A 23,545-nucleotide genomic window follows, 5' to 3' on the forward strand; every position below is an offset into this window, starting at 1 on the left:
TTTTCCTCTTATAAGGAAAAATCATATTCTGGTTTTAGGTAAGAAACCTTTCTCCACATCACCAAGGTAGAATCTGGAAAGTGATGGGTCTTAAATCAAGTAAGGAGATAAGCCCCTGCAGAACAAAGTACATAGTTCAATTTATTATATTGTTAATCCTTATACAGCTGTGTATGTAAGGTTTATGTTTTAAAAGCAAACTCAGGTAAGTAACTTCCTTAAAATAATAAGGTTGATGACAATTTTTAGCTTAAAATATAATTATTTCTCACATATATTAGACCTATTTACATTATTATTACATTATTATCTATTACTCAACTTTCAATAAACTACCAACTCATCTCAATGTAAATGTTGTTGAGCATCAAGAACAGCAGTTCCCCCATCCACTTACTCAATACTATTCAATTTGCATGTGCTTAATTCCGCAAGAGGTGCATTTAAACTTTAGCTCAATACTGGTATTTGTCAGATTTTTATGTAAAACAAATTGGAAAATATATTTTTAAAAATTCATACATACAATTTTTAGATGTTCAATCCATCAGCATACCTCATAAGGAATTTAAATTAAGACAGAAAGTTACCCCAAGTCCCTCTGTAAGGATGTTTCTTTCACCAGATAAAACTGATATTGGGTAAATTAAAATACTTGCTCTGAATTTTTATCCTGCAACGGCTGGGTTAGTTTTCTCCAGGGATTGTATGCAGAGTCTATACTGTAGAGGCGCATGTGCATGGCCAACACGTGAAACAGCTGATCTGAAAGGTGAAGAAGACAGATTGCTGAGTATTATATACAGCGATATGAACTCTTTTACATTAAATTGCCATCATGTATTTTGCAAGATTCTGAGAAGCCTGTCACTTCATTCCAAATAAGCTTGTACCTTAACAAGCATATTTTTGTTAAGGATCGATTTATTTTCAAAAAAAAGGATTTGAATAGAAGATTTCAATAGAAGGCAGTGAACACATGCATATATACAGAAAAATGTTTCAGAGAAAGGCTTTTTAGAAAGCTTTGACTAGATCACAGTTGTTTTGGTGCTCCACATACTTAATTACAGGCCTTTTTAAAAAATCCTGTTTCATGTGCTATTATGCTGCCAAGGTTCCAAGTTCACTTCACTTGCCTCTCCAGTTTATGCCAGAAGTGGTGATTTCCTAAACAATTCTTAATACGGACTGATAACTGATAAACTTTAAACTGATATACTTTTAGCTTTCATTCCTCTCTCTCACAGTTAAGTTCTGTGCACAACATATTTGAAATTTAATCTAAAATTGCTACAAGTTCTTCCCTACAGCAGAATCACTTTTGTTCTTCATCTTTAAAAGGTTTAATATTCCTTCTGCCTTGATATGGTTATTTTGTAGGTAGCTTGTGGACAAAAAAATCCCCAAACCTACAAACTCCTGACAACACATCAATGACACTAAAGTAGCAAGAGTCTTTATAATGTCAGAGATTTGTCCGTACGACCTGCAAGCAGAGTTCACTGACATTCATCATTTCAAAACCTTCTGTACTTCCACTGTATCAAAAACATCATTTGCAAAACACTTGTAGAATTTTTCAGAGGATGCATAACTACTCATGGAGATTTACTGCAGTATATTAAAATGCACATTGTATATTTATCTATGAATCATCTGATCACACAAATAAAGACAACATCTAACCCTTCCTTCCATTAAGCTACTCAAGTAGACAAGCACCATTTAGGTCAAGAGCATTTGCAGAAAGGTACACACAATAAAAAGCACAGAATGGTTTGTACTGGAAGGGACCTTTAAAGGTCATCCAGTCCAAGCACCCTGCAATGAGCAGGGATATCTCAAACTAGATCAGGGACTATTCAGAATTCACTTTTTTTCAACAAATCTTTTTTTGTCTTCATAGGTTTATACTGATATAATTAAAGTATCATTTCCCACAATTTTGCTTACTTTTTCCTTCCTGTCACACTGTATCTTGCTATGGGGTGTCATGCTTTTCTCCTGTTCAATTTTCCAGGACCCTGCTTCCTTTCTCCCCTTTCATTTTAACTTTCTCCCTTAGCATCCTGACATCATCTTTCCTCTCCACCCCTTTTTATTTCTCTTGATCCCTTCCCATCTTTCTCTCTAAATCTCTCTCCTTCTCTTTAAAACCCACTTGCTCAACCTACACACTCACAGGTCCTCTTTTCAAGTAGAATAGCAGCTATTAATTTATTTTCCATAAATAGACAATTACTCAGAGGTATGCAATGGCCAAAAGAGTCGCATGATGAAATCAGCTGACTGCTAGAGCCTGAGGGCTGTAATTAGCTCCTGGGGTTTGTAAAATAATTGGAGCTGTAGATGGCATTGGAATTGATAGCTGCCACCTGCTTTCTGAATAAAAACAGTCAATGAGGACAAAATAAGTCATCTTTACTCCTGGCAAGAGATTCTTAGCAAACCAGCTTTGCTGATAAAGTCGAAAACTTTGAAAATATACTTACATTCCATCAAAATAATAAAAAAAAACAACCCTCAAGCATGGTTTTATTTGGAATTAAACCCATGAAAATATCTGTCCCTTCCCTCCTGCCTGTTCACTAAAATGAATGCTTTTTTCTTTCCTCAGCTGGTTCTTGCTTTAAATAGAAATGGGCAACTACACAAAATGGAAAAAAAATAAAATTGAAAATTGTTCAGAGTAATTAATTCATCCCCTGTTCCCTTAACAGCTACTCTCCTGAGCTTTTACTAATATGAAATTAAGCAGGCAAGCATCAAATTCTAGCACTGGAGAATTTATTTGTAATCTCCAAATGTGTAAGGCTTATGGAATGGAGCCACACTCTGCGTGCCTGGGTGTGCCTGGCAGCCTGTGTTCAGCAGCCGTGCAGGACAGCACGTCCCGCCTGCCAGCAGGGCCGTGCGGCTGGAAGCGTGTCCAGTGCCGGGACAGAGCCTGGCCCCAGAGCTCAGTCCGTGCCTCACGGCTCCGGCCAGGGGCACACACCGAGCCTCCTCTCTGCTTCACACCACAGTCACTCCAATTGCTTCACTCACCGCTTACTATGGCTACGAGGTACTGGAGAAAGCCAAGGAGAACACCGGAGCAATGGAAAGCAAGAACTGGCAACTTGATAGTGCACAAAGTGCTCGATGCTGCACCATGTCCCTATGCCTGAGGGACTGGCAGAAACCTGCCCTGAGCCAGAGGAATACCCGAGGGCTTTTCCTGTGTATTTGTGGAATGCATAATTCCAAAGCATAAGCACAAAAATACAGAATGTCCTCCCATTTTCTTATACCCTACTTAGAACCTTTAAAATACACATAAGGACTGTTTTTAAACAAGTAGCAGGAAAACATTACCCTGACAATGACCCACAAACATCAATCGTGCCCACGCCTGTAAAGAGTGGGAAGGAAGGTCATAACCTCACCAGGTATCCCAAACCTCTCTGCCCCTCACAGTCCATCTTCCAGCTGATTCTCTCCAGGAGAGCCCCCCCTTGTCAGGGGAAAAGGCAGGACCTGCCTTCAGAGTCACCAAAAGATCATTCTTAATCAATTTTTGTAGGAAGAATATTAATTTCAGAAACTGCAGCCGGAAAAAAAATTGAAAAAATTTGAATATGATCATCCTCTTTTAATAATTTTGTAATAATATTTGAAGCAGGCTGTATTCAGATAATTTGAATAAATATAAAAATCACACAATTTGGATGCACAATATAACTTATTGCAGAAAAGTCATCATGGGCTTGGAAGGATTCTAAAATTTAGACATTTGAGTGGGCAAGATTACCACTGTTTTAAAACATGATCACAGACCCAAGTATTACCTACATTGAGACACTGCTGTCACAACTCTCAGCCTATGTCTTTGTTTTCACAGAATACATGTAAAGCTTAAACAATGCCTCATAGAATCATCTAGGTTAGCAGTTAGAACTAGCTTTCAGTCGTATTAGCATTCCTTAATCCATTTCTAAAAATGATGAAAATAACTCCGTTGTTGTTATTGTCACTGCTGTTCTTGGTAGATTTACTTCTTGGAGTTAATCTATTGTGAGAGAGGGGCATTAAACTCAATTGGAGTCTGTACTTTCAACAGAGCAGCTCAATGGCTAAGACACTCTGCACTGGGACTGAAGCTCTAAGAGAAAGCATTACAATACTGCTACTGCTACAAATCCCAAAGATATTTTGCCTATAAACAAAATATACCCAAAGTGTACTTTGTCTATATATCCACACTGCACCAGCACCTGCATTCTTTACTGTTTCTAATAATCAAGCACAATCATTTTACAGATGTTGACAAAACTCTTAAAAATATTCTGCTATGTTACAGTGCAAAAAGCAGAAGTCCACAATGGCAATTTCACAGTCCTTCTCAGGTTTAGTGTAATATGCACAGCACAAAAGAATACTAAATTCAACACATAAAAAGACAGCAATTTGATAGATGAATGGTAGAAGTTCTAAAAATGCAGTGCTCAATTGACAAAAATGAGTGACCTGGGAAGTTGCATTCAGATTTAAGTTTTGGTCTCATTCATAATCTTGGTTTGATCTCTGCCAGAGTGATCCCAAATATCTACATATGTTTTTCTGCCTTTTTTTTCTACTTGTTTTTTTCTGGTCTCTTGACTGGTAAACTCTCAAATTACCAGATTTCAAATAAGATTATGCTTTCTGTTATTAATTCCAATTCCACAATGTAGCGAAATGTGCTGTCATAATAAAAACAAAGAAAACTAAGGCATTAGCTGCCTTTTTATTGCTTGCAACAGTCTAGAAAATGTGTTTATAACCCCGTCTCTCTTTATTTTAGGACATATACTGCTGTCATGGAATTTTCTGTCTTGATCCAGTTTTCCCTTTTTACATTCCCTAAATTAGTATTCATAATTACAATGTGAAAACATCAGACAGTGACACAGCAGTTCACTGCAGGTGGAACTGAAAACATCCTTGTCTCAGCTGTGAAGAACTTACCAGACCAGGGAAGCTTCTGCCTTCTCCCTAAGTTTACTGGGACTATCAAGAAGGATGCAGATTATAACTAAAACCAGACCAGGGAAGCTTCTGCCTTCTCCCAAAGTTTACTGGGACTATCAAGAAGGATGTAGATTATAACTAAAACCACTTGATACAACCCGATGGGACTCGATTGTCAATAAGGAGATTGAGAAGTATTTTCCTCCTGGTAGAGATTTACATAGTCCACTTAGCAACAGCTGACAACATCCTCCCATTCATCACTGATCCAGTAGACTTGAATCAGTAAAAAAAACATGAAGGTCAGCAAAAGCCTATTAAGGCATTAAGACTGGATGGTCTTTACAAAATCTCTTACATCTTCACTAAGTCTTAATTGCTGATGAAGCAGCTAATTACCCTCTACACCAAACTCACCAGTGTATGAAATCAACTTTAGCAACAGAATTCTAACAATACCTATCTTCGCTTCTCCCACACTAGATATTAGTGGCACACCAAGTGCTTTAGAAAATACTTAAGATCATCTGCTAGTGAGAAAAACTGCTTTTTCCAAGTTAGCATGAATGGGCACCAAGGATCTGCAGACTGACAGCTCCGAACTGAAAAAAACTCCAAAACAAGCAAGCAAATCAAAAAACCCTAACACTGCCACACCAAAAAGCCCAACCAACCACAGAAACCCACTGTAGCAATGCATTCCTGAAAACTATTTTATTCTCTTTATTTTCAGTGGCTGCAGAGAGCTGCGTATGACTGTTTGCAACCATATCCACATCAATGTTTATAGGAAAGAGACAGCAATTCAATCCTGCAAGTCATAAAAGAGTTAGGTTTTCTCCCAACCGGAACTAAGTGGCTCCAAGTGTCACTGTCTATATTCATTAAATGGAGACAGCCATTATTTTCAACATTATTTTCATCATTTGAAACAGAAGAATCATGAAGAGAAACAAGGTGTTTCTATGCTCACAAAAACACTAAAAGCACTGATTAAACTGATACTAATACCATAATCAAAATAAAGGCTTCAAATGAGTGAGAAAAAGAAAACCAAAACAAACCAACCAACCAAAATAACTCTCACGTAGCAATACTGTTTCTCAATCTTTAGACCCACTGCAGAAGTTACAAAGGCGCTAGATGTTCTGCTTAAGAAGACTTTAAACAACTCTTAAATAATTTTTTGATGTCCAGTTGTAAATAATGTCCTTTCCAATTAATGAAGTTGATGCTGCAGTGCCAGACTGCCATTTGTGGAAAGCATAAGGAGCTCATTTACAGAGAAACTGAAACCAGTGGACAGGAAGTTAAAATATTTAATATTTACCCAAAACCCTAATTCTATCCTTTTCAGAAAGGAGAAAAAAGGAAAAAAACCCAAAACAACAAAACAACCAAAACTCAAAGAAACAGACAGAAAATAGTACTATTTCAAAGTTAAAAAAGGAAGATTATAAATTAATTTATACGTAACTTTTAAATTCTGTGGGACTGTTCACCAGCTACTGCGAGATTACCAGAGTATGAATAGCAAAGACAAACATCTACACAAGTTAGAGGTCACAGAATCAGAGAATGCTTAGGGTTGGAACGGACCTTAAAGATCATCTAGTCCCAACCTCCCCAGACCCCTGCCATATTCGATTAGACCTGGTTGCTCAAGGTCTTATATAAAAATGGTACAGAGAAATCATAATTATTCAGCTTTAATGCTGTGTTTTGGCCCTGTTCGACAAATACAGAACAATGAAGACAAACAGGTCTGTTACACTTTATAAAACAGAGGAGTAAGAGAAATAAGGTGTTATGTATCTTAATTTTCCCTAAACCCAAGAGAATTTGCAAGGCCATAGACTCTAAAACTGTAATGTAGTCCTTCAAATAAGACTTGATTTTTAATTAAAAAGTAATAGGATACGATTTGCATTTTTTGGTTGCACACACATACAGAACTTTAAGCCTTAAAATAGCAATTTTGCAGCCAAATTTTCTTCACCATTCTTCTCACACGTACTTGGTCACTAAGAGCTACATTAATCATTCTTAATTTCACTTCCCAAGAGGAGCTGCCCTCATGGTGCAATCTACTTAAACAGCTCTTGACCTATTTGTTCCCACCATCTTCCCTGGTATATGCTGCTGTAAGAGCTCACCTGGGACAACATATTCTATTTTCTACAATATCCAATCACCAAACTTCACACTTCTTACAAATGTGTGTTACTACAGAGTGGTATGCTTAATCAAAAAAGAACTCCCTCAGTATCTCACACACAGCAAAACCTAAACCAGCTTATGTTTTACCTTTAAAAAAACTGGGTTTTTTTTTAAACTTTTGCTGAACCTGACATGAAACATGTTTATAAACAAAAGCAGTTTCAATACTGTGTAAGGAAGACTTTAACAAAACAGTACTCTAGTTCTAGATGGGGTATGGATTTTAAAAACCATATTTTCCTCAATATTAAAGAAGACAATGAAGAGGCTAAAGGTATATTTTAAATGAAACTTCAAAAACAGGACTGCTCTTAGAAAAATAAATTACAATGGAATGATAATAAAATATACTTCAGAATATGAATCTACAGAACTGCAATTTTTCATAACTTAAACTCAAGGATCTGGAAGGGGCAGTGGAGGAGATACACAATTATATAATGGTATAGTGAAAACACACCCTGCTATATATGTAAAGCTAACTCTGCTCCCACTAGTCATATTTAGCCTAATGTCCAAACCTAAATATAGTAATAATAAATGGAAATACTATATAGGTCTGTTCTAGTAGAATCCCATTACCTTACATTAAAAAACAAGTCTATTTTAATGCAAGATTAAATAAGACTAGATTGCTACATAATTTTACAAAGCACCAATGCAGAACATAAGCAACATGTGGACATTTTAACAATGAATAAATGACATTCACAGAACTCTGTGCTGCTTAACGCAGCAACACTATCATATATGTTGTGCCTTTACCTGAAAGGCCTTGAATGTGTCTGGAGTGCAAGATAAATATTAAAAACACCAATATAACTGACTTAGATGTAAATAAGAAAATTTACCATTCTATCCAAAACTGTGGAAAAAAACAAGTGCATTGTGGTAAAATGCTGTCCACGCTCCTTTAACAGAAAAGTGATTATAATCCTTATAGCAACTGCTAAAGGAAAAAGCACTAGTACAACACACTCAAAATTACACAACATTTTGAGAAAGGAACAGAAAAATATTATTGTAAACAAAGTGTAATGTATTGTAAGTAGAAAAAGAAAATAAAATCAAGATACGTTATCTGGTTTTAAAAATTCATCAATATGCTTTCCAACCAATATTGTAGAAATTTCAGATTAAACCCCTACGTACAAGTATATTTAAACAGTCAAATCACATCATGGAGTTAAAAAATTTCTTCTCCCTAAATATATACACAATTCTGAATACAAAGGGGATAACCTTGAAATGAATGAAATTAGTTGAAACACATTTCCTGGCACTAACAGAAGGCTTTTGTCCTAGGGGAAATGTGGACAACATAGCACCTGGTGAGATTTCTTTGGTGGCTTGTCACCTCAAAGGGTGAGGAAAGCATCCCCCAGAAATTTGGTACCAAAAGACAGAGGTGGGCCTAACTTTCTTTTTTCCTATGGAATCTGCTGCTATTGCTACATAAGCTTGACTTAAATAAGCATTAGTAGTAGTAGCAGTATTCTGGCAGCCTTTCAAATTTTTCCTGACAAAAGAAAAAATCTACTTGTAACTGTTTATATTCCAGTAAAAGATTAAAATATTTTCTTTTAAGAAAAAAACACTTCTGGCAGCAAAAAGTTGCTTTATTTGACAATTAATTAAATTAAATATTTCAGAACAACAAAATTTGACAATTTCTATGAAAGAAAATTAACAAATCTTGGTGGAAAAACTAGGAAAATTAAAGGCATGGGACATTGTAGCAGCATGTTTCTAAGTATAACACCAAGGCATGAGCTATATTAGCATTCAGAAACCAAACTTCTTTCCTATTGCTAATAACAACCACGGTGAAACAAAGCTTTCCTGCTTCACCCTTAAAATACTTCTAGTGTTACTCATAAAAATACAAACCTATTAAAAAATATTACATGCATAGTATGAAAATTGATTTCTAAATAATTGTACAAGACATAAATAGCTCTAATGAAGAATTTGTACAAATTAGTTTTCAGATTTCTCTAACAGAAACAAAACCCCCAAGACTCCTTATGGCAGAAAAAAAAAAGGTTTTAGAAGTAAAAAGTTGATGTAATTTAGAAAATACCAGAAAGAATCAGACATTTTTACTCAATATTGAAATAATTTATACTGCATTTAATAACATGGAGCTTACTTAAACATGATCTTTTCCCAGCTGTGCTTGCACCTCCTGAACACAAATTTCCTCCTCGATGGACCAGCTCAAGTTCCAAGTTTGTTCTGTAAAAAAAAAGGTAACAGTATTGAATAGAAAAACATTATTCAAGCTTCTATGGACACAAACGAATCATGACAAACTCCCAACATACACCAAATAAAAGAATACTGTGAACCAATCTTTAGTGTTAAATACTGCCAAACTACAGCTCAGAATAAAACAAACTTTATCAAGATATTGTCATATGATTTTAAATACTATATTAACATAGTTCTGCATAGAATTGTGAGGAAAGAATTTTAAAAAAATGTTAATTCTGTGCTTTATTCTGTATGCACACAGCATAATAAGGGAATTTATGTGCAAATCTGGAAAGACAATATACAGATTGGCTAACTTTCAGTCAATCATATATGCTTAAAAAGTGTTCTCTTTATTGGCAGAGCTTTTGTTTCACTTTAAACAACCAGAAAGTACAATGGATATGGCATCAACTAAATATGAATATAGTCTAAATTAGAATTAAAGCACTACCCTTTATAGATAAGTCAGTTAATAAAAGCCTTGGAGGTTAATTCTGAATGAAATGCCATTCCACTGCAGCTCATTAGTATGAAACGAGTTGTGTCACTGAATCTCTGCATGTCACACTGATGCTTTCTTTCTTAGTATTATTGTCATCTGATACTTAGGCACCAATTGTTTAGGCCAAATGTGATAATTTTGTTTACTGTTGGAATTGTATGTTTCAATACTGCATTATCTTTTACTCTCAAGATTTGGAATAAACAGATTATCTTATATTCTCTGAGAGCCTGTTTTAGTATGTCGGCATACATTTTAAAAATCAAAATAAAGGAATATAATTCTATTATTCTGAAGTGTTGTTTTGCTAATTCAATCCAAACTGCAAATCTCTTTCTAAACATACTTTGTGCTTTAATGAAAAATGAAACAATTTTAGGTTCGATATAATGTGACTGAATCCATATTGAAATTTATTCTAGAATTTTAGGCACATAACATATCCAAGCTAACAACATCCCCCCCATACATTTAAGAAGACACTATGGAATGACTTTTATTCAAAACAAATTATTTTTAAGAATTTCAGCTTCATCAGCTTGAAAGACTAATACATTTTGATATGCAGTGTTTGTTAAGATACTTTCCTGTGTTTTTAAAATAGCAACATTTCTGAATATTCCTATCCCTAAATTTGCAGCTTATGCCATCCATTTCTGAAGGAATGCTTTAATCCTCTCTACTCAGAAAAGGCAATTTAACATTGATAATGTGCCTGCTCAGAGCTCCATCTGGTTGCTGCTGATAAGGGCATCTGTGTGACAGGGGAATTTTCCACTCTTCAGGCGATTTGCAGTGCTCACTGAACTTCTGAAAATCTACCAGCTAGGAAGCAGGGACAGGGATTTCATATTAGTGGACAAAATAGCAACTGTAGATCAGCATGTGCTAGTTCATCATGGGAATATGAAGGAAATCACTGTATTTTATTTCTGTGAACCTTCTGATAACTAATTTGAAGAACAAAATCAGTGACAGTCTTCCACTAAAACAATGATAATTAAGATTTAAATCAAAAAGACTTCCTGAATGTTTAAGAATAATTTTCTAGATCTACAATTTTATATTTCCCTTTCACCAAGGCATATATGCCAATTTACAAAACAAACCTCAGGGACAATTCTGAAAAATACCTCTTGTTGGTACATATGAGGTGCCATATAGTACTTTTTACTATAAGGAATATAAGGGAAGTTATTTCTGTAATCATATACTCTGTTCACATATACAATACCAACTCTCACCTCCCACAGTTCTTCATTGTCCCCAGCTCCTCAAAGGCAGCACCTTATAGCTCAGCTTTCTTGGAAATATAAGTATTAACCTTTTCCTTCAATATGTCTCTTTCAAAACATAACTTGGCATAAAAAGGCACAGTAGAGAAAGCATCTTATGTGAAAATTAACACTTGTCCTTCAGCAAATATCCTACATCAGGTACAGACCTCAATAATTTTTGAAGACCAGTGTATCTCCCCCCTAATTTGAGCTCCCTTCTGACTTGAGCATCTGTGTACCCTCTGCCCTTTACTGAAGAAAAGTAATGAAGAAAAACTGGGGGCAACTGATAGAAGTGTGGAGCACAGAGTGGTCTCTGAAAGAATCCTTTGCTGTCTCAGACTCCTCAACATGAAGGAAAGAGAATGAGAAAGAAAATCTATACGAGTGTCTTCTTTTCCTATCTAGAAATCTCAGCATCATTCACTGGAGCAAAAAATTCTGTAAAACACTGCCTTTATCCTCCTCATTCACAAAAAAACCCCTGAGAAAATAGATTTCTCTCAGCTGTCCTGACTCCTGATTACAAACAGGAGTTTTTACTACTTCATCCCTTCATGGGGGCTTTTCTTAAAGGAATGTATTGGTGGTGGGAAGGGTGATTTTGTATTTCTGAGAATTCATACCAGGACAGGGTAGAGGGAAGTAAAAATGCAATGTCCTTTCCAGAAAGGGAATATATTTGGCTAGACTTGCTCTTCCTATTGGGACAGAAGAAGCATACTAAGCACTATCATTTTTCTCACTTCAGTTTACAAATATAACCCATACATGGAAAAACACCAGATACTGAGAGACAGATTCAGAAGGAAAGAACACATGGCTCTCACATTAATCTACACATAGCTGACAGAAAACCCAAAAGGTTTGTTTGCACAGCCAACAAAAGCATGAAACCTACTGCTATGCAATACATAAACAGTCCACCAAGATACTGCCACACAAATTAGTCTTCAACGCTTTGAATGTGGAGCCATTGATATTAAAGCTAGGCACATGTGATTTGGGATTGACACCCTACACTAATCTCATAAATGCCAGCAAAGACAAGGAGGAATGCACGAAAAGGGTACAAATTTAACAAGATATGACTGTTGGAAAAGCAGGAGGTAGCCAAGGAGCTGCTGTTCCAGTTGTGCATGCAAGTCTGGATGGCAAGACCTAGAATGCCTCTTTTGCTAGGAAAAGAGACAGCAGCTAGCCCTCCCACAAGGTGGCAAAGAGTTCTTTTGTTGTTTTTTTTTCTCTGCTACTGGTGACATATGCCTGGGCAAGCAAAAATGAAGAAAAGTAAGTTCCTTTTTTCCTGAAAGAGAAAAAATAAACTGCAGCAACTGGCTACATATCGTTTCACATTCCCATTCCAGCATGCACTAATCCACTGCAAAGCTGGCATTCAGCTGTAAACTACCATCATTGAGGACTGGAGATGATGTCATTTTCTGATTGAAAATGGAACATTACTTATAAGAAGATTAAAAGCATTTAATTCACATGGAAAAAGATGGAGGTAATCAAAATAGCATTGTATTGAAATGCGCATTTACACAAGGCTTAAATACCAGGAAAAACTGCAAGAGCTGTAGAAGGTCTGACCAAAATCAATTAAATGCTTCAGAACACCTGGAACTAGAAATGCTCAAAGATTACTGGTTGGTAAGGGACACAAAGGTATCATTATCTCAAGAACAACTCTGGATGGAAATAAGGAAGGAACAGGTTGAATGACAGGAATAACTTATAGACAGTAAATTACTTCAGGACGTGTGGACTTAATTAATTGTGGACAGTGTGTAGTTTGATTATTTAAAATTAAACACATAATTAAATCATACAAAGAAACTCTTCTAGTTTGGAAGATGATGTACAGATTTATTTCCATAAATACAAACTGTAAAGTTATATTAAAATGTCTGTTTAAAAGTTTAACTTTTTTTAACCCTATAGTTCTTATGCAATTATCACATAGTAGAAGCATGTAAATCTGGATTGCTGCAGTGAAAAGCAAGAAAGATTAACCACCTTGAAGCTGATCTGCCAGGTTCCCTCATTAGAGATCTTATGATTTATAGTAACAATAGAGAAGGTTGGATCCAACACCTGAAATTCCTCAAACATGCATAAATGGAAAATTGGTGACACAAGGCTACCAGGAAGAGGTCACAAGGGGTACAAGTGACATATCCTAATCTTAGTGGTCAACCACAATTTCTCTCTCCAGCAGTGCAAGCAGCAATGAAATGCTGTCCTAGTTTGAGGTATTTTTAACCCTTTGAGTGAAAACAAATCTTGAGCTCTGTGTATAAATATAAATGTAATATATAGATATATTTAAAATACGTTTAGATAGCATTTTAAAAGTTATATAACACCGTACCCAGAAAAAACACCATTTTTGTATTTTAAATGGCATGGTTACAGGTAATCATACTTTGATATGTGAAATATTAATTTGGAGTTCTTTGTATTTTTGGGAGGGTATTTAATTGTATTGATCAAACAGGCAATTGCTAAAAATCCCAACATTACTTATCTTCATATAGCATATACCACTTAAAATATGGAATAATCCTTTAACTTGCTATGTATAGAATTTCATAGCTCATCTGTATCAGTTAAAATACTCAGAACACAGATAGCGTTTCTTTTAATAGAATAATACAATAATCCAAGTTGGAGGAGACTTCTGGAGATTAGATGGTGCAACCTTCTGTGAAAAGCAGAACCTTATATTTGATTGGCCAGAGTCCTGCTGAGTCAAGCCTTGAATATTTTCACTGCTTATATACTAAGACACTCAGCAGAGTTTATAAAACTGCAACAAAAAAATGCTACTCAATGACATCACTTCTATGCTTGCAGTTTCTCTGCAGTCAGCACCTTCCCTGCAGGCCTCAGTAAATCAGAGTTTAGAAAATTATTTTCTTAATGAGTATTTCAAGTTCTTATGGGAAAACCTGGTATTACAGTAACTGTGAATAATTAACCATTCAGAGTACCGTAAAATTAATGGTATAGGAGGGACTGATTTTCTTGGAGAGTGCATGTGACACTGACAGCTCTGAAACTACAGTCAAACATCACAAAGAGAATGCTGCTCATTTCAACACTTTGAGAAGTGTAAAGACTACATGAAGAGAAATTCCTGGTTGCTCCTTCTGTGATCTTCTTTTAAGTGAATAAAACTAATGTGTAGCAGAGAGATAAAAACACCTTATGATTTAAAAACTAGCAATATGGCAGAAAAAAAAATCTGCAGAAGACAGAGTAGATTTGACAATTTGGGAAAGTAAAACAAGAAATGCAACATTAAAATTTTGATATATGGAAAGCAAAACCTTGAATTAATAAGAAAACTAAAAAAGCATACAACATAGTGTTCTCTGGGTTTTGTACCACTGCTGCACATAGTAAAAATTAACTGAGAGGCACATGTTCTCATCTCGCATAATGCCTGTATATGAAAATCAGAAAATATAACCTTGATGTACTGAGTATTCAAGAAGTCCTTTTTGGAGAGGATGAAATCTTTTTTAAATGTTTTTTTTTAAAGAAGAAAGCTATCTAGTGCCTAGTACCATTTGTGAGGAATACAAAAGAAAAAATACAAGAAGGAAAATATACCCACCTGGCTACAGAATACATAAACAGGAAATCATTGTCAGGTGATCCAGGAGTCTTACTATAATCTGTATACTTCTTCTGTGTGGTACTTTTTATATCTTTCATTACAGATTCCATTTCTTTACTGAGATTGGTTTCAGACTATGAACAAAGATACAAAAGAAGATTAGTTAATTTTACCTGAAGAAATGCAGCAGCTGATTGTAAAGAGTAGCAATTCCATATTTGTAAAACACGTTTGCAGGTTATGAAAAAATATGCATTAAAAGTCAGTATTCTGTCTCACAGAAGTGTCAGAATATTTTGGAAAGTTATTCTGATTTGTTCTGAATATGAAAACATAATTGTTTTGTCCATCTCCTAAGTTTAAGAATCTCAGTGCTTGTGCTATTTTAAAAAATATTTGCACTGTACAAGTAAACAAAACCACAAAGCATCTCCATCAAGACTTGAAGGTAACAAAATTTAATATAATGTATTCTGTCATTCAGAGGACCTCATGAAGCTTTGTAACACATAAGCACCAGAAAATCACTCTTTCTGTAAAATAGTCCATACCTTACGAAGTTCTTAAGAGACATTGCTTAAATAGCTTCCAGTTACAATTACTATTGCTATTTTTTCATTGCATGGAAATTATAAATATATTTTTTATTACATTACTTCATTCTATGCAAATTATTATGGAGAAAACTGAAAATGTACTCAATAAAAAAATTATATTAATCACATTTTGTCACAGCTTTCAACTGTTGATTTTTAGTAGGTATCACATTAAATGGTCTAAGTTTCTTGATAAGAAAACAATAGTATGTTGTCTTCAATATCAGAAGAAAAGGAACTTTTCGAGGTTGCCAGGTTTCTAAAAGATCACAAATGCAATATAAAGTAAAAACTGAAAGATAGAGGCAAATTAACAAGGATCTTTCTGCCTTACACTGATGCTTACTGGGAAAGTTCCCAGCTGCTCTTGAAGGTCTTCCACCTCTTGCACAAGATCTTGCATGCACTTGTTACTATGACTTTGCCAAACACTTCTTTCCATGTTGTTTCCAGGATAACAAGGAAGAACGCTGTTGGCAAACTGCCTACACAGGGGACAGGTAAATTCTCCTTTGTCCACTGAAAAACCCTGGAGGACTTGGTCATTCTAAAAGAAAAAAAAGAAGATGTAGCTGAAATTTGCAAACAATCATAGTTTTTTTAGCTTGGTATTTCAGGTGTATAGCTAAAAAAACCTAAGTCTGAAACCTCAAATTGTAAAGAAAGAATAATAGGAACAGTTCCCATTTTACTGATAAAGGTCTTAACTACTAGAGACTGTCTTATAATCCTCCAACTCAATTAATTTTCCTGATTTTTGAGCACTCTCCATTGTCAACAATATCCCCATAATAAAGTAGAAAGACTTCAGTGGATTATTTCCAACATTTCATGCCTGTTGTTTCTTTCTGACAATTCCTATAAAGTTTGAGACTCCAAGTACAGGCTGAAAAAAGCCTAATCAAGGAGCCATTGGCCAGCAGCATGAAAACCCTGATTATTTCTTGTATCACATGAAGCATGAAAGAATGGACACAGTTTGGAATGTGAGGACGTGTCCTCAGTATTCCAGTTAACTGGCAAGAAACACTGCTTCAGCTTCATGAGTTGCCTCCATGGCTTCCCATGTTGATATCTAATTGTATTATGTAAAAATAAATGTTTTATCCAAATGAACACAGGTCTGTATAAATTATCTCAGTCCTAAACATGGTAGTAAATAGTCAAAATTATTATGCACTCATCTAGGTACTAGTAAAACATGCTAGATCAGAAGTTCACTTAAATAATCTAGAATCTTCAAGAACACAATTACATGGAGTAACAGTTTGTTTCAAGTTTAATAAAAAATCCACCAGAAAAATTACTTCAGAATTTACTTTTCCAAAATTCTGTAAAGTGAGACTCTACCATGAAAGTCCAGATTTTGCTGCTACATTACTTGATGTAATTTTTATATTTATCTTGATGACACAATTACTGCTGCAAGCAAATTTAAATTAATATGGAAAAGAAAAATTCATCATGGGATCCAAGAAAGGTTGCACACCTCCTAGTTTCTTTAGAGGTTAAGTTTCACAGTATGAGCAATGCTGATACTAAAAATACAAGGAATTGCTTGTTAAAATACAAGAAAAACTTGCACAATTTTTCTCAAAATGAAAAAAATCAACAAAAATTTTAAAAAAATCCCTAAACCACAAAAAACTAACTAAGAAAAATCACAACCTCCCTCCCCCACCAACCATTCCCCTCCCCCAAACAAACAAAACCCCATTAAAAGACCCACCAAACCCAAAACCTGAAGAATTATCCTGTAAGTAATCTTGAACAAAAATGCTGGTTAATATGACACAAGAAGTTCTCATGTAGTTTTCATTTTTTTGCACTGGTTAATTCTGTACAAGATTTTTTCTTATATATCAGAGTAACTGAAAACAAAGTACTTTTGTTAATAATGTCAAGATGCAATAATAGATTAAGTTAGTAAACTCTTGAAACATAATAAAAGCATTCTGTACATTCATACAAAACATTTAATTGATCTGAACAGCATAAATCCAATTGATTTCAGTTAAAGCTGTTCAGATCCAAATAAATAACTATGATCTTCAGTTTTACTTACCCGTAAGGATTCCATGTAAGATTTGTGACAATCTATGTGTAAAGTGTGACCACAAGTTTGTACATAAACACCTCCTTCCCAGCCTATTGACACTGCTTGTAGGCAGGAACTCTAAAGCAAAGCAACAATAGTAAGAAAAAACAATGATTGTATATAAAGCTAAAAAAGTGTTTACCAAAACTTCAAGATTTACAAAATAGACAGATTTTTATTAGCATACTACTTAATTAAAAGATATCCTGAGGAAATAAAGAAAGAAATCAATTTTATAAGAAGTGTTTATTTATGCTGACTGACATGGCTGCTATTATGCCATTCCAACAGCTAAATTAAACTTCTGCAGTTCTTGTCACTTAAGATAACAATTTCTTTAAGGAGTCTCTTGTATTACTTCATGAAGGTGGGTCTAACTCCAACAGCTGTTCCAATAGCAGAAGTTATTCCATTTACAAGGGCAATATACTGTTCCAACACATTTCGTTCAGTTTTGTAGATAACCAAAATAACAACACCACTGCTATATAATTAAATGACAATCTGTTATTAAAATTCAGTGTAAACACTTAGGGGTTTTAATGAGTTGTTGAACAGCATCATATATAACTCATCATAATTGGAAAAGAAAACAAATACTTGTTTAGGGAACTTAGTTGTATATTAGGTTTGTTTTGAAAACATTGGCCTTATTGGTAGACTGCACTTACAGCTCACAGTTCCAAAAAAGTTACCCACTGGTATTTTTTTTTTTTCTGAAAATAATGACCTGAAGAAACAATCACCTCTGGTAAATTTATAAGGAACTCTAGAAAATTCTTTTCCAGAATATGTAACTAGAGTTAGTCTAAGTATTAAATCTCCATTTCTCAGAAACGTCATACACAGACTGAAATGTACATTCTGGCTATACATTTAAAGAACAGATAAAGATTTATGGATACTAGAATTGGAAAATAATTTTTAATGTACACTGACCCTACAATGGTCTTAACGTATGATGTGAAATCAGAGTACCATAAATAACTCTGATACTTGCATTTTCTAAGGGTATCCTAGTATATATATATATACACACACATACGTGTGTGTGTGTGTGTATGTGTGTGTGTATTTTTTTAATTTTTTTTTTTCCTGCATGTGAGCTGGAAACCAAAGCAAAATTACAAATTTTTTGCTGTGGGACATCCTCCTGTTACCATGCCTCAACCTGTCATTCATAATGTGCTGTGAGCCTCTCAGGCCATGAAATAAGAAAGACTTTTTCCTGCTGGCTCCTGCAGGATTTAGTAGACTGCAGTATTAATAATGTTGTATGATATACCTAGCTAAGCCCCAGAGAAGTAATATTTTATTCAGAAAAACCATTATTTACTGCATATATCTAATAATGATGCTACCAAGTAGCATTTGTAAAAGAAGAATTTAACAAAACCAACCGAACAAGAAAACAACCTCAAAGTCTTAGCCAGAAAGGCTTTACTCTATTATTCTTGAGCTCAGAAATAAAGGAGAGTCCAAAGCAAACCACAGGCTTCGGATGGAGCACACCTATATCAAACTATTGGTTACACAGAGTACTGTGTGATTCTGGAAACAGTCCTATCAATTCAGTATATGAAATTTTATCTACTAATCTTTAGTCATACCTCTCCATATTAAAAATAATCCCTTTCAATGATTTTTCCTTTAATGGCAAGAACTCTACTCCCTGACAGCCAGCATCAAATTCCAGCTAAGAAAGTGCAAGACAGAAGAAGTGATCTGTTTTGCCACAGCTCTATACAGCATGTAACTTTTGAATGGCATTTGTTGATTTTTTTTCCTCTAGCTGAATAAGCTAGATCATATTTCATAACTTAAAATTTTTACATCTAAGTGGAATTATTCACTTGCCTCCCAAAATCTATTAGAGGAAGGACACTTGTTGGAGAGGATACAGTTGATAAACAAAAGGACTTCTTACTGCTTAGCTCAGCCTGAACAAGACACTCAAGACACTGGCAGATGTTTCCAGTTTTATGTCCAAAACAATCTAAGGATTAGTTCTTTCATGCAGAGACATTTTTTTTAGCACAGTATTGACCTGAAAATGTGAAAGGAAAAATAGCTAACTCAACTGATGTTTGAAACAGGACTGGAATTTTTGAAAGTAGGATGCATTTGCTCATTGCATTACGGTGCATGTTAGACTAGATCTGTTGGTAGTGGTACTGCACAGAAAGGAAAATACACACTTCCATAAGATCAAGTTTATGGTAACATTTTGATTGGAACTCCTTCCACTTGTAGTATGTGAACATGTAAAAATAAAGCTCCACTTCAGCACTACTTCAAAGCTTTTTATTACTTCAGCAGGAAAAAAATATTAATTTTCTGAAACACTAAACCAGTAACATAAATGTCAAAAGAAGAAAAGCTTGTCCACAGGTTTATTCTCAGCAAAAAAAATTGTTTGTTAGAAAACAATTTTTTGTTTAGGTCTTTTGGAGTTTCACTTTCCAGCAAGGAAATGCATGATATCTTCCTAAGAATAAGATGTTTTCCGAAAAGACTGACCCATTTTTAGGACTGTATCAAACAATTATGAATTTTCTCCTTTCCATCCACTCATACTCCCCCTTCTCTGTAGTGGTTCAGAAATCTGTTACAGATTCAAGCAACTCTTTCCACTCACTTTGTGCTTCCAAAATACTTTGGCTACAGGAGATCTGGTGTTTGCTTAGACAATGAACCCAAATTTCAATTGTGTGGTCACACTGGGTTGTGAAATACCTTCTTTTAGGGCATGTCCATGTGGATGTTCAATGACTGTGTAGCCTGTAGATGCCTATCGCCACAAATATGACTGGGGAAAACCAGAGGCTATTTATAAATAAGAACCCTATGAAATGTAAACACTTCAGAATGACTGCAACATGAAAAAGCATTCTCTAAATGTAGAAATGAAACTAGGAGAACTCTATGTTCTAATTTCATTTATATTCTCACATACAATTTTTTCTTAAGTGGTGACCTTGTTCACATGAAATCCTTACATCTTTGAAGTATCGCTGTAGGGTTGTCAGCCTCACGTCGTGCAGCGCCGCGCAGGTATCCCAGGGGTAGATCTGCTCCTCTTCAGTAGTTGGGAGTCTCTTTGGCTCAGTGCTGTTGCGGCACTGCCCCAACACTGTGAGAAAAAAAGCAGCAATACACATGCAATGGGTAACAACAGGCTGAACAATTAAGAAAACAATCAGGCATTTTTGGTTTGTAACCATAATGCGCTTTGTTGATGTTAAAAAGTAAAAACTTACTAAAGAATCTAAATACTGAAAGTTGCTCTTTTGCACTTCTACATTATATGCATAGATATAATATACATATATATATATATATACACATATACACAAACACCTCTGTCACCTATATCTACTAACACTCGTATCTATGTATGCAGACACATTGATGGCTGTTTAATTTTCTTTTCCTTCCAGTACTGATTTTCCTGCAGATCTGTAGAGCACTGATGCATTTGCAAAAGCTAATAGAAAGCAGGAGGGAATTAAACTGTTTGTTCTTTCCCCAAACTTTTAAAAAGTTCCTTATGTGTCTCATAGAGGAACATCCACAAAAAAAAAAATGGGAAACCCTGTGCTTCCAGACTTCACAAGACACAAAAAGATTTATGAACACATGCTAAAAGCTGCAGAAACACTGCTTTTTCTACAAGCCACACATTCATACCTGAGGATGCTTGTAACAGTACAACTAGCCCTGTAGGTCTGTCTTCAGTAGAAGGGCCACTTTGTCCACAAATAACACAATCATATATTGCCTCAGAAACATGCTGTTCGGATGTAGCTACCTCCATGGCAACATCAGCATCTGGTGATTCTAAAAACAAATAAGAAATTTGATATTAAACAGAAATAAAGAAATCCAATTAAGGATTTCCATCCAAGGAGGTCCAATCCATCTGCATTGAGGTAGTGATGAAAAAACTACAAAATAATTTCTCTAGTTTATCTACATCTAAAACATTGTCAGTTGTTTGAAATTAACCTTTCTACTTCCAAGAAAGACACATACAAAATGAAGTATATGGTTTTCCACAGGCAGAATTACTCCCTGTGGAATTAAATGTTTCATTTGAGTTTTGTATTAAACTTGATTTATTTAAAACTTCTATAAAACAGAGAACTAACTTCTATTTCATTAGATACTATACTGAAAACTTGGAACATAGAGAGATTGAGGGCAACAATATGACACTAGTAAAACCAGATTTACTCACAGCTGACTGAAACAACCATTTGAAGGAAAAATTACCGTTTTTTTAATGGTCCACATTGCTGCTTCCTAGGAGCTACTTGTAGGACCTGGGCCTTATTAACGTGCAGCTCTGATTTATCAAAGCCACTGCACTTGAGGTAGCTTCAGTCACATGACAGTTGGTGGTGCTGATTTCAGGGCAAGCCACTTTATGCTATGTTACAGTCAAAGAAGGAATTCTTTATTGGCTTGAATGAAAAGCACCTTAGGACTAAATGATCCACTCCTGGCTGCTCAGGAACACATAAAGCCAGCCTCTTCATCTAGAATATGTGGGTTCTTTGTGTCTTTCCTAGAACATAATTTTTCTGAAGGAAAACACTTCCTCCCTACTTTCAACCATACCCCTTTTCCCTCTGATTAATTAGGCTGAGGTACTGGATAGAGAATCCAAAAACCTTGAGTACAGCAACAGTCTGCAAATGCAAATGTAGAATTGCTTTTAGGAGAACTTCTGTCTTCTGAAAGTCTACTACAAGTTTGGCACAGGAGGCTGCTGCCATAAGGAGAGGCCTGTTGGGTGCCAGGCAGAATACTTCTTCGCTATAAAAAGTTCCATGCAATGCTAATGCTCACAGGGCTGAATCAAAAAAATGTTCTAGTAAGTACTGATTTCGTAGTCAGTTATTGAGGGTTATATAAAAATGAACCTTGATCTTCACTGATGTGCAGTTGTTAATATTGTACACATGTCTGTCACCATCTAGTGGCAGCCAGATGTACAATGAAATAAAAAGCACAATGCATTAACTGCAAATGTCTAAAACATCCATGGAACTTAGAAACAAATGGTAGGGAGGGAAGTAAACACTTTCTGTATTTAACATCACCTCACAATTGTATAATGCATGATCATGTACACCTATGGATCAAATGCAAGAAACGACAAGGACTAGAGTTTCAGCTTTCTTTTCCCTCTTTTTCTAAAATATTATCAATATAATAGAAAATATGCAACCAAAATATGCTACATTTTTCAGAAGTGTAGAAAGAAAATACAATGTATCAATCTGATTTTGAGCAATTTAATGGACGTCACCAAAATCTGTCAATATTTAATTTACAAAATAACATTCATTCATCCTAAATTGCATATTTTTAACCAGAAGGAAAAAACCCCCAGAACTTAGAATTTAAAAGGTGTTTAAAATCAGTTCAATATATGCAATTTATACTTTTATTGCCTATGAGGAACAGGCACATAAAAATCAGGCTAATTTAATTTTCGAACTCAATGATTAAGTGCATGCTTCCTTCACAACTACTTAGATGTAGATGTAGCCAGGCTACTCTGGCAAATAAACTTTCAAGGAAAGTAAGCCACTAGCTAGCACCAAGGAAGACTTCCTAATAAAATAATTTGCACCTGAACTAGTAAAAGAATGGGATATTGGAAAGAAATTAAAATCTCAAATAAGTAAGAATACCATAAAAACTGTGACCGAACAAAACCTGTCACTTCTTTTTGAATTGACTCTGATAAACCTCAATCGTTCACTTAAACCAGCTCCAAAGATTTAACCTATTTGATTTCATAGATTTGTCCTTTGTAATGATGTCAGTGTGTGAAGAAGGAGCCAATGAAAAATACAAGGTAAGTCCCATGGTACTGCTAGTAGTTCACCAGGTTTCTGCCATGAGATTTGTCTTATGTTGTAGTACACCTCATCACCTCACAGTGCGTTCTTT

The 23,545-nt window shown here is 35.1% G+C and overlaps 1 protein-coding gene across 9 annotated transcripts in view; it reads right to left on the minus strand.

The window, feature by feature from the left end:
* Positions 1-23,545, minus strand: part of UBR3 (ubiquitin protein ligase E3 component n-recognin 3) — a 102,523-nt gene that overhangs the window by 23,084 nt on the left and 55,894 nt on the right. For 5 of the 9 annotated variants that reach the window (XM_086896723.1, XM_086896721.1, XM_086896719.1 and 2 more), the window contains 7 exons: positions 21,269-21,418; positions 20,578-20,711; positions 17,546-17,656; positions 15,815-16,027; positions 14,882-15,018; positions 9,368-9,453; positions 660-765 (listed from right to left, as the gene is read on the minus strand). In XM_086896723.1, the coding sequence (XP_086752849.1) occupies positions 660-765; positions 9,368-9,453; positions 14,882-15,018; positions 15,815-16,027; positions 17,546-17,656; positions 20,578-20,711; positions 21,269-21,418 (937 nt within the window). The remainder of the gene's footprint in view (positions 1-659; positions 766-9,367; positions 9,454-14,881; positions 15,019-15,814; positions 16,028-17,545; positions 17,657-20,577; positions 20,712-21,268; positions 21,419-23,545) is intronic. The other 4 variants (XM_086896724.1, XM_086896722.1, XM_086896720.1 and 1 more) reach the window with 1 other exon arrangement.

Source organism: Cyanistes caeruleus, chromosome 7 (assembly GCF_971803275.1).
Source record: "Cyanistes caeruleus chromosome 7, bCyaCae1.hap1.1, whole genome shotgun sequence".
Classification (NCBI taxonomy): domain Eukaryota; kingdom Metazoa; phylum Chordata; class Aves; order Passeriformes; family Paridae; genus Cyanistes; species Cyanistes caeruleus.